The sequence below is a fragment of the Schistocerca piceifrons genome, chromosome 7 (genome assembly GCF_021461385.2).
Source record: "Schistocerca piceifrons isolate TAMUIC-IGC-003096 chromosome 7, iqSchPice1.1, whole genome shotgun sequence".
Taxonomy (NCBI): domain Eukaryota; kingdom Metazoa; phylum Arthropoda; class Insecta; order Orthoptera; family Acrididae; genus Schistocerca; species Schistocerca piceifrons.
In genome coordinates this window covers 64869532-64887901 of record NC_060144.1, presented here as the reverse complement: position 1 = coordinate 64887901, position 18370 = coordinate 64869532, and the positions used below count along the sequence as shown (strand labels likewise).

Sequence of the window (18370 nt, the reverse complement as noted above, 5' to 3'; positions counted from 1 at the left end):
AGCTCCATTAAAATTAAATTCCTAAGGCCTTCAGCCGATTAAATTGAAGATTTAGAAAATATTCTTGGGTGAAACCTCCATAAGAACCTTATATTTCAATTTTGCTTAAGACTTGTGTCTTGGATTTTGAATGTGGCCTTCAGCCGATCTAACGTTAATCAAAGGATGTCGATTTGAGTGTTTTGCATCCTTGTTGTAATACTGTGCGTTGATAAATAAAGTTTGTATGTTGAGTGCAACTGACAGGAACTCATTTTGGTCTCTTTCCACAATTTAGTCCGCTCTGTCCTGCTAGCCCAGGCTTTGCAGACATAACAGGCAGCGACAACAGCACAACCTGTTGTGAGGCCATACATTCCAAAGGTAGTCAAACGGTTAAGACACAAAAATTGTGGAGCATTATTTATTGAACGGACTTCACATAAGACGACAGTGGTACGCGTGGTGGCCCAGTGTAGGCAGTGACGCAGTACTTACCCCGGCCTGTAGGCGGCGCAGACCGCCCGCCGCGCGTCCCAGCCGCAGTAGGGGTCCTGCACGCACTGAGCGCACGTGTGCAGCCTCGCGCAGACGGGCAGCGCCACCTGCCGCACGCGCCCGTCCGACGACACGTACAGCGACTCGTGCTGCAACCACAGACAACAACCACCAGCACCTCAGCAGACTGCAGTGGCGCTCAGCTACACTGCTGTCCAACAACCAATGCACACATGTGTGCAGCCTCACATCCTACACGCGCCCATGCGATAACACGAACAGTGATTTGAGTTGCAACCACACACAACAACCACCAGCACCTCAGCAGACTGCAGTGGCGCTCAGCTACACTGCTGTCCGACAACCAATGCACACATGTGTGCAGCCTCACATCCTACACGCGCCCATGCGATAACACGAACAGTGATTTGAGTTGCTACCACACACAACAACCACCAGCACCTCAGCAGACTGCAGTGGCGCTCAGCTACACTGCTGTCCAACAACCAATGCACACATGTGTGCAGCCTCACATCCTACACGCGCCCATGCGATAACACGAACAGTGACTCGTGCTGCGAACACAGAAAACCACTGGCACCTCAGCAGACTGCACTCACGCACATCTTTGCACTCAACTACTCTACTGTCCAACAACCAATGCACACACGTGTGGAGCTGCATACAGCCGGACAGCGCCAACTACATCTACATCTACATATACATGATTACTCTGCAATTCACATTTAAGTGGCTGTCCGAGGATTCATCTAACCATTTTCATACTACTTCTCTACCATTCCACTCTCGAATGGCGCGTGGGAAAAAGGAACACCTAATTCTTTCCGTTCGAGCTTATTTTATTATGATGGTCATTTCGCGCTGGGTAGGTGGGTGTCAGCATTCGGAAGAGAAATTTGGTGATTCAAATTTCGTAAATAAATCCCGCCCCAAAGAAAACAGCCTTTGTTTCAGTGACTGCCACCCCAGCTCGCGTATCATAGTGACACTCTCACCCCTATTGCACGGTAACACGAAACGAGCTGCCCTTCTTTGACTTCTTCGATGTCCTCCGTCAATCCTACCTGGTAAGGATCCCACACTGCACAGCACAGAGGACGGACAAGTCTAATGTAGGCTGTCTCTTTCTTTAGTGGGTTTTTCGCATCTTCTAAGTGTTCTGCCAACAAAGCGCAGTCTTTGTTTCGCCTACCCCACAATAATATCTATGTGGTCTTTCCAATTTAAGTTGCTCGTAATTGTAATTCCGAGGTATTTAGTCGAATTGATAGCCCTTAAATTTGTGCGATTTATCGTATACCCAAAATTTATCGTATTTCTGTTAGTACCCATGTGGATGACCTCGCAATTTTCTTTGTTTAGTGCTACTTTTCGCACCATACAGAAATTCACTCTAGATCATTTTGTAATTTGAATTGATCGTCTGATGATTTTACTAGACGGTAAATTATAGCGTTATCTGCAAACAGTCTAAGGGGGCTGCTCAGATTATCACCTAGATCATTTATGTAAATCAGGAACAGCAGAGGGCCTATGACACTACCCTGAGGAACGCCAGATATCACTTTTGTTCTACTCGATGATCTACCGTCTATCACTACGAACTGTGATCTCTCTGAGAGGAAATCACGAATACAGTCACACAACTAAGACGATACTCCATATGCAAGCAATTACATTAATAGTCCCTTGTGAGGAACAGTATCAAAAGCCTTCTGGAAATCTAGGACTATGGAATCGAACTGAGTTCCCTTGTCGACAGCACTCATTACTTCATGGGAATAAAGAGAACAAGAACGATATTTTCTGAATCTGTGTTGGTTATGTATCAATAAGTCATTTTCTTCAAGGTGATTCATAATGTTCGAGTACAGTATATGCTCCAAAATACAACTGCAAATTGAGGTCAGTGATATGGGTCTGTAATTGAATGAGTTACTCCTATTTCCCTTCTTGAATATTGGTGTGACCTATGCTACTTTCCAGTCTTTAGGAACAGACCTTTCGTCAAGTGAGTGCTTGTATATGATTGCTAAGAAAGGCGCTATCGTGTCTGCATACTCTGAAAGGAACATACTGCGCGCACCCGTCAGAAGGCAGGTGGCGATGGCCACCAGCTGTGACACGGCAAATGATAGATGACAGTCAGACAGTTGCCATACAGATCCCAGCACGTCACGGCCGACAAGAGAGACCACGTTAATTATCTTTCCTTGCAACTCCTTTAATAACTGTAGAGCAGGCAGGAACGCACTATGTTTGACAAACTTCCATAAGAAGAGATTACTTGGAGTTCAGTGAGGTAACTCTGAGGGACAATGAAGCCGAGGAGAGTAATGATGCAGCAGTACTAATCCAACGCTGAGGTACTTCGGCGTGGAGGCACTTTCCAAACATCTGCATGAAACTATAGTGAAGCACTGTGTTGTTGAAAAATTGGCGAGGTGCAAGTAGGAATAGCACACTGGGAGTTCGGTACAAACTTAATAATGTATGCTGATAGTTCATTCATTCTGGGAGTCCATAATACAGAAGACTATTTCATGCTATCAACGTTGATAGTGGCATGATGTCAGTCACAGGGATTCCACGACTTACAAGAACGTTTGTCTTCTAAGTTTGAAGTCAGATAGCAAAAACAAAAAATAATGTTTTGTCGTGTGCTATAATTCAAATTACCAATTTTCTGATTTTTCCTTTACTTATATTGCAGTACGTGAAGGGAGAGTACTTTCAAGGTTTTAATGAGTGAGTTTACGAGTATCAAAGTATGTGACGTAAATGGCTTTATTTTGATTGCACTGAATTAACAACTAACGTTTCTTATACCTCCAGGGGACCATTGAACTTTATACGTGGCTTAAATTTCAATTTGAGGCGTCTACCAATTCCTGAGCAAAAGGGGTCTTCACAGACGGACGAGCCGATAGTTAAAAAATAAATACATAATTTTTTCGTGTAATATTCTTGTAATTACAAATTCATAATTTTGAGATATTTTCCTTTGATTGCTGTCAACTCCATACGACTAACAGTTCCTGAGAAGAAGTATTTTGAACAGTCAGACAAATAGACAGACGGACAGCAATGTAGTAATATGAGAGTTCCGTTTTTACCGATTGAAAGACATGACCCTAAAAACGGAGTTTGCTGTGTCTTGCTGTAACTGTTGCGTAAGCCATTTTTATAAGAACTTCCAGGTACACGAAACCAACCGCACCTTCTTTCTCTCGAAATATAAATGGTCCATAGATTTTTTAAGAGAATGTGTCGCAAAAGAAGTTTACCTTAGGCAAATCATGAACGTGTTCTACGATATCGTGTGGATGTTCTGAGCACCAAATACGCACGTTATGACTATTGACATTTCCAGGCTCATGAAAAGTGGCTTCGTCACTGAAAACCTATTTCAGGGGCCGCTGCAAGTCATTCCAAAAGTAAGATGGAATCAGCGCACGTAACAACTGTTGTAGTCATATCAGCTTCAGATTTTAGTGTTCCCAGCTTAATCAACTCTCTTTTTAATCATAGCGAAGTCAGTTTTGCGTTGGTACTGACACCATGACAGATTGTACTTCGTCCTGTAAACATTTTATGACTCTCATGGTTTTCAGTTAATCCCATGTAAACTTGAATTATATATCCTTCTTTCTGTGAAGGTGGTCGCTATGACTGAATCCGGTAAGAGACAAATACTAAATTTGTACACATGCTTTTGATTGTGTAAATCATGAAATTCTTCTAGATAAGCTTAAGTATTATGGTATGAGCGGGACAATGCGCAAATGATTTAATTCATATTTAACTGGAATATTGAGACGGTTGAAATAATCAGTTTACTTAATGTACAAAAGTCAGCAGATTCAGCAAACTGGAGAGCTATGAAGAATGGTTTGCCACTGGGTTCAGTCTTGGGCCCTTATTATTCTTAAAATATACTTATGACTTGCAACTCTATACTCACAAAGATACATCACGTCCAACGAACAACATTTAGCTGAGGAAATTGTAAATAATGTCTTCCAGAAAATTATTAAGTATTTATCTGCAAATGGACTCTCATTAAATTTTGAAACAACATAGTCTATAGAATTCTGTACAGTAAATGGCGTATTATTAATAAATATAGACTTTGAACATAAATCTATAGCTAATGCATAATATTCAACAATATACCCAGCAGACGAATGCTGAGCCCCTAATTGCTGCAATTAAGAATCGACAAATTTGATTCCGCATTTCATTTACATAATAAACTTTGTGTTTTACCGGATGATATTTATGTCAGTAATTTACTGCCGGCCGATGTGGCCGAGCGGTTCTAGGCGCTTTAGTCTGGAACTGCGCGACCACTACGGTTGCAGGTTCGAATCCTGCCTCGGGCATGGATGTGTGTGATGTCCTTAGGTTAGTTAGGTTTAAGTAATTCTAAGTTCTAGGGGACTGATAACCTCAGATGTTAAGTCCCATAGTACTCTGAGCCATTTGAACCATTTTTGAGGTAATTTACTTGAGTGACGCTAATTTTACTGTACAGTGGAATATAGTTAACTGTAAATGTAAACCTTTGTGTTCTAACAGTTGATAGTGATTTTCCAACTTTGCGTGAGTGTTGCAATAGCGATTGCACGAATAATGTGGCTCAACATAGATATTTCTGGCAAATAACGTAGTTATCTGTTCCCTATGGGGTTGATTGTGGTGAGTGCCCAAACCAGTGAAATGCTACATTTCGGTTGTTTCCATCCAATCGATGCAACTCTCGCGCAGGCCGCTACGCGGCTATCTGCGGAATATCAACCACAATCATCGTAACAAGGCACAATGTTCATGAAGCGATAGTGACAGGTGCATCTGATATGGATACTCGCCGATATCAAGCACCCCAGTGGAGAGACTGACTAAAATTAAGTATCGCGATGGGAATAGAAAACTATTACATCCACGTCGCTGTGTAAGTAGGCTGTTTAGGTTTTTTGTATTGGTAACGCCGCGTAGCGCTCTGTATCGAAATCACTAGCTGTGCTGTGTGCAGTCTGTGGCTGCTTTGCATTGTTACAATACTCGCCATTGTAGCGTTGGGCAGCTGGATGTTAACAGCACGTAGCGTTGCGCAGTTGGAGGTGAGCCGCCAGCAGTGGTGGATGTGGGGAGAGAGATGGCGGAGTTTTGAAATTTGTAAGACTGGATGTCATGAGCTGCTACATATATTATGACTATTAAGGTAAATACATTTTTTGTTCTCTATCAAAATCTTTCATTTGCTAACTATGCATATCAGTAGTTAGTGCCTTCAGTAGTTTGAATCTTTTATTTAGCTGGCAGTAGTGGCGCTCGCTGTATTGCTGTAGCTTGAGTAACGGAGATTTTTGTGAGGTAAGTGATTTGTGAAAGGTATAGGTTAATGTTAGTCAGGGCCATTCTTTAGTAGGGATTACTGAAAGTCAGATTGCGTTGCGCTAAAAAAATATTGTGTGTCAGTTTAAGCACAGTCATGTATAATTTTTCTAAGGGGACGTTTCAGCTGTTCTGGATCATGCTAAAAGTAGTTTCTAAGGAGACAGTGAAACGACTAACCACACTACACTGTACAACCTAATTAACAGTTACAAAGAAAATTTCAAACATAAATGTCAGGCGTTTGGACACAAAAGTTTACATTTACATCGTAAATGAAATGCAGCATTGAATGCGTCGTTTCTTAATTACAACAAGAGGCACGTTTGAGTTTTGTCGATTAAAGCGGCATCTACCACGAATGGAAAACAATGGTTTGAGTAAACCGTACGTATTTTTGACGGAGAATCCGAATATGCAATAAAAATACGGAGGGAACGGTTATCGATTGAAAACACGAAGCTGACCCAGGCCACACAGAACCGGTGCTTAGGAGGTGGACAGCAGTAGAACAGAGAGACGAGCTCTTTACTAATACTAACTTTTCACATAGGACATCTTTTTCCGTTAGATGCGTCGTTATCGGGCTATTTAGTTGTCTCAAATTAAAACAAACACCCGGTGTATTGTGAGCAGTATTGATCCTATAACCAACTCGTGTGATATGTCGAGAATTATTTTTGTGTCTAGAGATTGCGCTCCATTAAGAATAACATGCTGTGTCAATTTGACACTTTGGCGTAATTTCAATAGCCATCAGCACAGTACTATCATACCTTTTAATTTTCTTTTTCCCTTATGAATAGCGGTACAGTAGACGGTTGCAGCTACAACGCGGGTGTAATGCCTTGTCTGATCCTTGAATATGACGTCAGACCTCAGAGCGAGGGCGTTTGTTATTCCCTTTCCTGTGTTACCACAGATGGCTCTTAAGCGTTTCCCGTCATACTAGAGTAGTGGGAAGTGAAAGGAGTCTGTTTGTGCCTTATCGCATCAAAAGTAAAACACTGAGTTTCTAAAAGTGTTCACCAACTGGGCAACTATCACTCTGATTCACTTGCTGCGAGGCAATAATGTAATTACCAATAAATTAACTAAAGCTCACATTTACTGAAATTATAAATCCAGACGTTTCTTGGGATAACCTCTACTTTTCACTCTACACACTGAATCAGATAAAATAGAAAAATGGTCACAGAAACTGTCCAGGAAAAACACACGTGTCTACAAGAGTTACATTGCTAATCATTCATATTATTCACAAGGGTAACCATCACACATTGTTAAAACACAATAAAAGAGTGGCTATTGTTTCAAATCAAATTACACATTTTAAGCTCAGTTGTACTTTGTACTACTTGCAGAGTTTCGGTTTTGGACGTGCAGTAAAATGCATTCGATAATGTGAATAATTCCCAACTAAACTGGCGCATTTCTTGCAGTTGAACTCGGTAGCACGAATCGCAACACGAAGCGATCATTCAGAGCGAAGTCAATGTCACATGAAGGGATATGGCTTGCTCTGTTTGTCTCCAAGAAATGGGATTAAAATGAATGTGTGTTTGTCCCCTATTATTGTAAACAACAATTTTTCTTCAGTAACACCTAGTGTACCCCAAGTCCTTTAAAGAATTTAACTAACATATATACAACAAATTAAAACGTCTGATAACATTACAAATGGGTTAATGTGTTGAATATCTTTACGTTAAACCTGTAAGCGAGATAAGGCTTAGAAAAAGGATTGAAATTGTGTTTAAAACTTGTTGGAAATCGCTAAGTGTTATCATTAACCAACACTGGATGAATACATAACGGGTAATTTGGGAGCCATGATTTACGCTGCCTCAATATGTATACACTGAAGCGTCAAAAAACTGGTATAGGCATGCATATTCATTTACAGAGAATGTAAACAAGCAGAATATTGCGCTGCAGTCGGCAACCCTTATATAATACAACATGTGTCTGGCGCAGTAGTTAGATCGGTTGCTGTTGTTACAATGGCAGGTTATCATGATTTAAGTGAGTTTGAACGTGGTGTTACAGACGGCGCACGAGCGATGGGACACAGCATCTCAGAGGTAGCGATGAAGTGGGGAATCTCCCGTATGACCATTAACGAGTGTACCGTGAATATTAGCAATCCGGTAAAACATCAAATCTCCGACACTGCTGTGGCCGGAAAAAGATCCTGGAAGAACAACGACTGAGAATAATCGTTCAACGTGACAGAAGTGCAACCTTTCCGCAAATTGCTGCAGATTTCAGTGCTGGGCCATCAGCAAGCGTCAGCGTGCGAATCATTCAACGAAACATCATCGACATGCGCTTTCGGAGCCGAAGGCCCATTCTTGTACCCTTGATGACTGCACAACACAAAACTTAATGTGTCGACTGCCTCCGTGAACACTGACACCGGACTGTTGATGACTAGAAACATGCTGCCTGGTAGGAAGTGTCTCGATTCAAATTGCGCCCAGTGGATGGACGCCTAAGGGTGTGGAGACAACCCCATGGACCCTGATTGTCAGCAGGGGATTATTCAAGCTCGTGGACGCTCTGTAATGGTGTGGGGCGTGTGCATTTTGAGTGATATGGGACCCCCACTACGTCTAGATACGACATCCTGTCTGATCACCTGCATCCATTCTTGTCCTTTGTGCGTTCCGACGGACTTGGGCAATTCCAGCAGGACAATGCGACACTCCACACGTCCAGAATTGCTGCAGAGTGGCTCCAGGAAGACTCTTCTGAGTTTAGACCCTTCTGTTGGCCACCAAAGTCCAAAGACATTAACCTTTTTAAGGGTAGTTGGGATGCCTTGAAAAGTGCTGTTCTTATGGATTCATGGACAGCCCTGTGGGATTCACGGTGTCAGTTCCCTCCAGAGTTACTTTAGACGTTAGTCGATTCCATGCCACGTCGTGTTGCGGCACTTCTGCGTGTTCGTGGGGTGCCTACATGATGTTATGGAAATGTACCAGTTTCTTTGGCTCTTTAGTGCATATATTTTAATACTTATTGTCTTAAACCTTCAGTGTGAATTTATACATGTTAAAGATGAGATTATGACAAAAATTTAAATGTCTAAATTCGGTCATAATTAAATGAAACATTGAAATTAAAATTTTTTGCCTCTCGAACCATTAGATTGGAACCTAGAACCAAACCTTATTCCATGAATTGCGAAGAGGGATAACCATTTAGCAGTACACAGGATGTCCCAGGAACGTTGCGACAGACTTCGAGGAGTTGTAGAGGGTGTCTTGAGGAACAAATCGAGAACGTGAAGGTGTCGCGTCCGGAAACGCATCCAACGATGTTACACACCGTCGAATTTGTGCTTGAGCCTATCACGTACTGCATGTTTGCTCAACTGAGAGGTGAAACGTGGGAATAAAGGTTATCGCTCCGGGAAGCAGAAGTGTTACAATATGTACCAGTGTGACGTCACTAGTTCGCAGCAGGGCCTGTATATCTCGTTGGGCCAGTGTGACGTCACAAGTTCGTTGCAGGGCCCGTATATCTCGTTGGCTCTATCAGGTACTGCATTTTGCTCAACTGGGATGTGAAACGTGGGAATAAAGGTTATCGCTCCGGGAACCAGAAGTGTTAGAACATGTATCAGTTGCCTCCGGAGCAATAACACTGCTTTGCACTGTCACCGCAGTCCTACGCATTTCGAAATTCGTACTGACAAAGTAGCACCGCATGTGATTACGATCTTCGATTTCTGTGCAGTGGAGCCGAAAGGTGTCGCAGCGTACACGCACCCGGCAGCCCCGCCACAAAAAATAAATTGCGGCCATCAAGTGCTCCATCGGCAGTGAATCAGTCAGGCGGCGAACCGCGTGTGGCGTTTACTGCGCCACCCATCAGACACGCCGCGCCGGCCGTAAAGGCGCGTGTTAAGTAGTGCGCCGCGCCGCGGCGTGGCCTGGCCTTTATCGAGTGGCGGGTGGTTCGCTCGCGCCCGGCGGCGCCAAACATCGTAAAGGCTGGCCGGCTGGCTGCTGGGACAAGGTGCGGGGGCAGCGCACACCACCGCAGCGCTACGCCGTAAAGCGAGGTGTGGGCCGCCCCAGGGCAGCCTCCCACTCCGTCAGGCAGTTTGAAGGCTCTCCAACCGCCCTTCACCAGCTGGCCTGAAACCCACGTAACACAAGCCACGACACGGCCTAAATGTCACCAATTTCAGGCTCCTATCATCAACCTCTGCGCTGATGAGTCAGTACATAATGAGCGCTTGTTTAATAGCCTGTTGGCCCACATTTTGAACACAATACTACAGCGATTATGCGTGGCAGGGATTCTGCAACTACTTGTTTAGTTTTCTGACGTACCTGACACTAAATCTCTTCGCTTTATTATTATTTTTTTAAATAATCTTCTTTTTTTGTCATCAGTCTTCTGACTGGTTTGATGCAGCCCGCCACGAATTCCTGTCCTGTGCCAGCCTCTTCATCTCAGAGTAGCACTTGCAACCTACGTCTTCTATTATCTGCCGGATGTATTGCACACTCTTTCTCTACAGTTTTTGCCCTCTACAGTTCCCTCTACTGCCATGGAAGTCACTCCATGATGACTTAGCAGATGTCCTACCATCCTATCCCATCTCCCTGGCAGTGTTTTCCACATATTCATTTCCTCCACGATTCTGCGAAGAATCTCCTCATTCCTTACCTTATCGCCGGCCGTTGTGGCCGAGCGGTTCTAGGCGCTTCAGTCCGGAACCACGCGACTGCTACGGTCGCAGGTTCGAATCCTGCCTCGAGCATGGATGTGTGTGATGTCGTTAGGATAGTTAGGTTTAAGTAGTTTTAAGTTCTAGGGGGCTGATGACCTCAGATGTTAAGTCCCGTAGTGCTCAGAGCCACTTGAACCTTGCCTTACCAGTCCAACTAATTTTCAGCAATCGTTGTAGCACCACATCTCTAATGTGAATCTTCAGGTTTTGGCGGTGCAAAGACTGTTCCATTAAGTTTGGGGTGTGCAGCCGCAAGAAATCTCCTTCTTGCGGCTGCACACCCGAACCTTAATGGAACACATCTCAAATGCTTCAATTCTCTTTTGTTCCGGTTTTCCCACAGTCGATGTTTCACTACCATACAATGCTATGCTCCAAACGTACATTATCAGAAATATTTTCCTCAAATTAAGGCCTATGTTTGATACCAGTAAACTTCTCTTCGACAGGAACGCCCTTCTTTCCAATGCTACGTTGCTTTTTATGTCCTCCACTCTCGGTCCGTTATTGGTTATTTTGCTGCCTAGATAGGGGAGTTCCTTAACTTCATCTGCTTCGTGACCATAAATCCTGATATTAAGTTTCTCACTGTTCTCATTTCTGCCGATCCTCACTACTTTCGTCTTTCTTCGATTTACTCTCAATCCATATTCTATACTCATCAGATTGTCCAAACATTCAGGATATCATGTAATTCTTCTTCCCTTTCACTCAGGATAACAATGTCATAAGCGAATCGTATCACAGATACTCTTTCACTGTGAATTTTAATTCCATTCCAGAACCCTCATATTATCTCCATCATTGCTTCTTCGATGTACAGGTTGAACAGTAAGGGCGAAAAGACCGCATCCCTTTTTAATCCGAGCGCTTCATTCTTGGTCGTTCACTCTTATTATTCCCTCTCGACTCTTGTACATATTGTATATTAGCCTTTCTCCCTATAGCTTTTCCCTAATTCAATTATGCAAAATGACAGTCACAATCGCATTATTTATTTTGCCGCCAACCGGTTTCAACCCGTCTGGGCTATTTACACCATTTGGTCGCTCGCTGGAGACGTCACCCTGCCTGTGCATGATTGTGACTGTCATTTTGAATAACAGATTATAAGTAAATTAATCGCTGTTATCTCCACACGACTATGTTGTCTAAAAATTTCCCCAAATTTTCTCAGAATTTCGAACATCTTGGACTATTTTACATTGGCGAATGGTTTTTCCAGGTCGGTAAGACCAATGAATGTGCCTTGATTTTTCATTAGTCTTGCTTCCATTATTAATTGCAACGTCAGAATTGCCTCTGTTGTCTTTACATTTCCTACAGTCAAACTGCTGGTCATCTAACACATCCTCAATTTTCTTTTCCATTCTTCTGTATATTATTTTTGTCAACAACTTACATGCATGACTTCTAAAGCTGATTGTACGATAATTCTCGCACTTGTCAGCTCTTGCAGTCTACGTAATTGTGTGGATGATATTTTTAGCTCTTGCAGTCTACGTAATTGTGTGGATGATATTTTTCTGAAAGTCAGGCGGTATGTCGCCAGACTCATAAATTCTACACACAAAAGTGAGTAGTCATTTCGCTGCCACTTCTCCCAATGATTTCAGAAATTCTGATGGAATGTTATAAATCCATTCTGCCTTATTTGATCACAAATCCTCCAAAGCTCTCTTAAATTCTGATTCTAACACTAGATACCCCATCTCTTCTAAATCCTGTTTCGTCTTTTATCACATACGGCAAATCTCCCCTCTCATAAAGGCCATCAATGTATTCTTTCCACCTATCCGCTCTCTCTTTTGTATTTAGCAGCGGAATTCCCGTTGCAGTTTTAATGTTACCACACTTGCTTCTAATTCCACCGAAGGTTATTTCCTTACATGTTGAGTCAGTCCTTCCTACAATCATTTCCTTTTCATGCAGCCATTGCGTCATTGCATTCCTGCACTTCCTATTTATTTCATTGCTCAGCGACTTGTAATTATGTATTCCTGAATTTCCTGAATGTCCTTGAACATTTCTGTACTTCCTTCTTTCATTGATCATCTGAAGTATTTCTTCAGTTACCAATGGTTTCTTCGCAGTCACCTTGTTTGTACCTACGTTTATCTTTCCAACTTCTCTGAGTACCCTTTTTAGAGTCGTCCATTCCACTTCAACTGTACTGCCTACTTATTGCTGTATCTACAGCCTTAGAGAATTTCAAGCGTATCTCGTCTTTTCCTAGTGGTTCATTATCCCACTCCTTTGTATGTTGATTCTTCCTGACTAATCTCTTAAACCAGAGGTTGAAAATACCGCTTCAGTTGTAAAGTTCTTTTATTATCACACGACCGGCTGTTCTGCTCTGATAGGTAGCACACCACGCCTAGTACACGTCCACCGTGGCATTAGGGGGCCACAGTACCAAGTGACGACACCTGAAGATGGGCTTATAAGAGCCCGAAACAGGTCGTGTGATAATAAAGGAACTTTAGAACTGAAGCGGTATTTTCAACCTCTGGTATAGCGTGCAGTTGCGGATGTTCCTCCAACAGGATTGTTTGTAATCTCTTAAACGTCAGCCAACTCTTCATCGCTACTACGTTATGATCTGAGTCTGTATCTGCTCCTGGGTATGCCTTACAATCCAGTACCTGTTTTCGGGTTCTCTCTCTCTGACCATGACGTAATCTAACTGAAATCTTTCCGTATCACCCGCCCTTTTCCAAGTATATCTTCTCCTCTTGCGATTCTTCATCAGAGTATTTGCTGTTACTAGCTAAAATTTTTACAGAACTCAATTAGCCTTTCTGCTCTCTCACTGACCACCCAATTCCCGCATATTACAACTATGTGGTTTGTGCGTGGTTGGGGAGTCGGAGCTACTGCCCGATGTCGTCCCAGATGAGTTCAGCAGGAATTAAATCTGCAGAATATGGTGGACAATATATCAATGTGAGTTCAGAATTAGCCTCCTCAAATCATTCTAGCCTTGTAGTCGATTCCTCCGCACAGCAGGTAGGGCTTGCGGAATGCCGCCCTGCCAGGAGGTACGCAAACGACTCTCATACAAACATCTTCCTTGGCTGTTAACCACGAGTTACACGTCGCCACCACAGGTGCCGCCAACCTCGTTGACAGGCAGCTTACCTGTCGCTGCGAGCCGGACGCTGTGGCCGAGCGGTTCTAGGCGCTTCAGGTCGCAGGTTCGAGTCCTGCTTAGGGCATGGTTAGTTAGGTTTAAGTAGTTCTAAGTCTAGGGGACTGATGACCTCAGATGTCAAGTCCCATAGTGCTCAAAGCCATTTGAAACATTTGAATTTGTCACTGCGGCCAGCGCTGACGGTAGGTCACTATTTTGCTACGCCGTGTCACGTACCCTGCGGATTGCCATATGCGCCTACTATTTAGGCACCGCCGGACCGTGCGCACTCAGTTACATCCCACGCCTCGAGTCGGCAGGATCAGCAGTTCCGTCCGGCCGCATCAGCAGTTTCCGTTCCAGCGCAACAAGTTGCAGTAACAGCAGTTTCTTGTCAGCGCCCCACGGCGGCAGACGCGGCCCATTTCGTGCCGGTCTTCACCAACGGCACGCCAGCCGTCACACGCCGGGCAGCACCGAGCCCGTAATACAGAGATCTTCACGCCACTGCATACCACCAGTGTGGTGTTCGTCTTGTCGGCACATCACAGGAGAGAGATTTCAGTTGTATGCAGTTGTGTGGATATTCATCCAAGGACATTGTTACTGAGTTTCGTTTTGTTAATAAAGCTATTCTTTTAAAGTGGCTTACATCACTCGTCTGAATGAGTGTAAGAATGTAGATAGTCCTCAATAATGTTTACGTACTGAAATTGTACAGTAGTGACAAGTCACATGTAACTTTTTATTTCACCCTTTATTTTTTATCCCACCAACGCGAGCATCTTCATAACAGTGGAAACACAATCAGTTGCACCAACAAACAATAAGAGAAATTCACAGATTCAGATTACAACGTGGTAACTTACACAGCCGAGGGCCACACGTCGCAAATATCGGGCTGTGTACAGCATCACTGTCATACATAAAATGGAGTAAGCTGGTTGTGTTCAGTTAACGTAATCTTCTGAGCGGGTACGTTTTTAAGACTACACAGCAAGTCATATCACTTGTCGTTGACCAAGTCAAAGCCCTATTGATATGCGCTTTCACTGAAACTATCTCATGAAGCCTAATGCTAAACAATGTACTACAAGAAACACTAATGTCACTAAACTATGGCAAATATCCGTCTCTATTTTGGACGTTCTGGAAACCTACTTTTGTCATTAAAATAATTTTTATAAAGCATAGTAAAATTAAAAATTGAAATTATAACTTCCACTTACACGGTCGTTAATACACAAGCATATAACAGATTATTAATGCCATTAAAACTAACCTATATCAACATACATTAAAATACCATTGAGACATGATGACATGCTTCATCTTCCGTCTACAACTGTTAGAGTGCAATATATGGAGATGAAAGTATTTACAGCATACATATTTGTTTACAACGTACATATTTGGTACATATACATTTGGCGTATACTCATGAAGACAACAACAAATTGCACGCAACATTTGTCTTTAAATCAGCCAACAATTACAAAGACCTTTACTCTTGGTTTGCTGACGTCAAAAAGATGATAAAGAATCTCAGCTTTTACGAACTTTAATAAATTTCTAAGGATCATTACTGGTTATAAATACCTTTTGAATTAACATAAAAAAGAAGAAATTAAAGCTGTAGTTTTTACACACACTGGCTTACGTATGTCGTATTTGTAAATGTTCAATACAATCATTAAAAGGAACTTACAACAAGACATATATGATTGCACAATTGGAAGACAGCGACAATATCCGCCTACGGATTATAGTTTATTAAGATCGAAAAACGCAAGGAATTTTAAGTTACCGTACATGAAAGTGCCGGATATTTGCCGCAGTTTAGTGATCACAGTGTTCTTGTAGTATCTAGTTTTACATTAATCTACCTGGGATAGTTCAACAAAAGCGCATCGATAGGACTTGGACTTGCTCAACAAGTCCGCAGCTCGTGGTCGTGCGGTAGCGTTCTCGCTCCCCACGCCCGGGTTCCCGGGTTCGATTCCCGGCGGGGTCAGGAATTTTCTCTGCCTCGTGATGACTGGGTGTTGTGTGCTGTCCTTAGGTTAGTTAGGTTTAAGTAGTGCTACGTTCTAGGGGACTGATGACCATAGATGTTAAGTCCCATAGTGCTCAGAACCATTTGAACCCTTTGAACTTGCTCAACAACAAGTGATACACTATGTCATTAAAAATATGCGGATACCACCAAAAACATACATTTTTCCTATTAAGCGCATTTTGCTGCCACATACAGCCAGATGCTCCATATCAGCGACCTCAGTAGTCATTATACGCCGTGAGAGAGCAGAATGGGAAGCTCCGTGGAACTCACGGACTTCGAACGATTGGGTGTCACTTGTGTCATACATCGTAAGCGAGATGTCCACATTCCTAAACATCCCTAGGTCCACTGTTTTCGGTGTGATAGTGAAGTAGAAATGTGAACTGACAGCTACAGCACAAAAGCGTACAGTCCGACCTCGTCTGTTGACAGAAACAGATTGACGACATTTGACAGGGTCGTAATGAGTAATAGGCAGACATCTCTCCAGACCATCACAGGAATTCCAAACTGCATCAGGATCCCACTGCAAGTACTATGCCAGTTAGGCGGGTGGTGAGAAAACTTGGATTTCATGGTCGGGCGGCTGCTCATAAGCCACACATCACGCCGGTAAATGCCAAACGACGCCTCGCTTGGTGTAAGGAGTGTAAACATTGGACGATAGAACTGTGGAAAAACGTTGTGTGGAGTGACGTATCTCGGTACGCACTGTGTCGGTCCGATGGCAGGGTGTGGCTATGACGAATGACCAGTGAACGTTATCTGCCAGCGTGTGTAGCGCCAACAGTAAAATTCGGAGGCGGTTGTGTTGTGGTGTGGTCGTGTTTTTCATGGAGGGGGCTTGCACCCTTTGTTGTTTTGCGTGGCACTATCACAGCACAGGTCTATACTGATGTATAGCACCGTCTCACTTTCCCACTGTTGGAGAGCAATTTGGGGAAGGCGACTGCATCTTTCAACACGATCGAGAACCTGTTCATAATGCACTGCTCAGACTCTGAGAAAAACACTGCAATTTTACTGTGATGAATGATCAGGATTGTCTTTATGGACTGTGAGAAAATTTTAACTTTTGACCAACAGTGTATCAATAAGTGTGTGCATTTGATACCTTTGTTATTGTAATTATGAAAAAATTTTAGCAAATATGTATTGGCCAATGCCCAAAACAATTTGTAAAACTTTTTGTGGGGAGCATGGGCGCTATGTAATTAGGCTGTTTAGGTTCTTACATTGGTAACGCCACCGCCACGTAGCGCTCTGTATGAAAATCACTGGCTGTGCTGTGTGCAGTCTGTGGCTAGGTGGCATTGTTCGAATTTGCTATTGTAGTGTTGGGCAGTTGGCTGTTAACAGCGCGTAGCGTTGCGCAGTTGGAGGTGAGCCGCCAGCAGTGGTGGATGTGGGGAGAGAGATGGCGGAATTTTGAGAGCGAACGATCTCGACGTGTGTCCATCAGAAGGAGTAAATTTGTAATATTGGATATCATGGACTGATATATATATTATGAATTTTGAACACTATTAAGGTAAATACATTGTTTATTCTCTATCAAAATCTTCCTTTTGCTAACTATGCATATCAGTAGTTTGTGCCTTCAGTAGTTTGAATCTTTTATTTAGCTGGCAGTAGTGGCGCTGGCTGTATTGCAGTAGTTCGAATAACGAAGATTTTTGTGAGGTAAGTGATTTGTGAAACGTATAGGTTAATTTAATCAGGGCCATTCTCTTTTAGGGATTATTGAAAGTGAGATTGCGTTGCGCTAAAAAATATTGTGTGTCAGTTTAAGCACAGTCATGTATAATTTTTCTAAGGGGACGTTACAGCTGCTCTAAATTTTTAATTTCTAACGATCGCTTTTTATCTCGAGACAAATACCTACTTTTGCTAAAACTTCAATAGTGTACACATCTGTCGGTGTCTTTGGTTGGTACAACCGGTAATACGGGAATCGAGATGAATATTCCTCACAGAGTAATCTGCATTTGCTGGCCTTCGTCCGTGGCGCTCCTAAATGGCGCGACGATTGTCTTTGTATAATAGAAATTACGTTCCATCTTATAAAACAACACGTGTCTAGTGATCCACGATCTGATCTTAATGATATCGTCTCCACTGCAGTTGTCAACACTGGTTGGTCAACGTGGAAAAGGTAGTAATCGTCTGCAGCAGCCCCTTGTTCAACAATGTGCGCTGAGCAGGCTGCTCTGAAACACCTGGGGCTGCATCAGCATTGTACTCTGTGGCGAGATGTGCCACAGATCGCCGACTACCATGCTCTACAGAGCCAACTGTGACAATTAGTGGACGTCCAGCACCTCGTCATCCATGCGTGGTTTCACCGTCCCTCAACCACTTCCCATAGATGCTCAACACAGTGGCGCGATAACAGGTGACCAGCGTCGTCGTTTCCGAGATGCTGTTCCCCAGACGCCGGGTGCCACAGTGGCTTATACCAACGGATGTCCCCATTTGCGGCCCGTATTGAGGCTAGAATGATTTCCCATCTATTCGCTCCGTTTGCGTC

At 43.2% G+C, this 18370-nt stretch overlaps 1 protein-coding gene across 1 annotated transcript in view; it reads right to left on the bottom strand.

Annotated features, from left to right (window-relative positions):
* Positions 1-473: 473 nt before the first annotated feature.
* Positions 474-18370, bottom strand: part of LOC124805421 (semaphorin-2A-like) — a 1298470-nt gene continuing 1280573 nt past the window's right edge. The window contains exon 11 of the mRNA XM_047265983.1: positions 474-626. Within this exon, the coding sequence (XP_047121939.1) occupies positions 474-626 (153 nt within the window). The remainder of the gene's footprint in view (positions 627-18370) is intronic.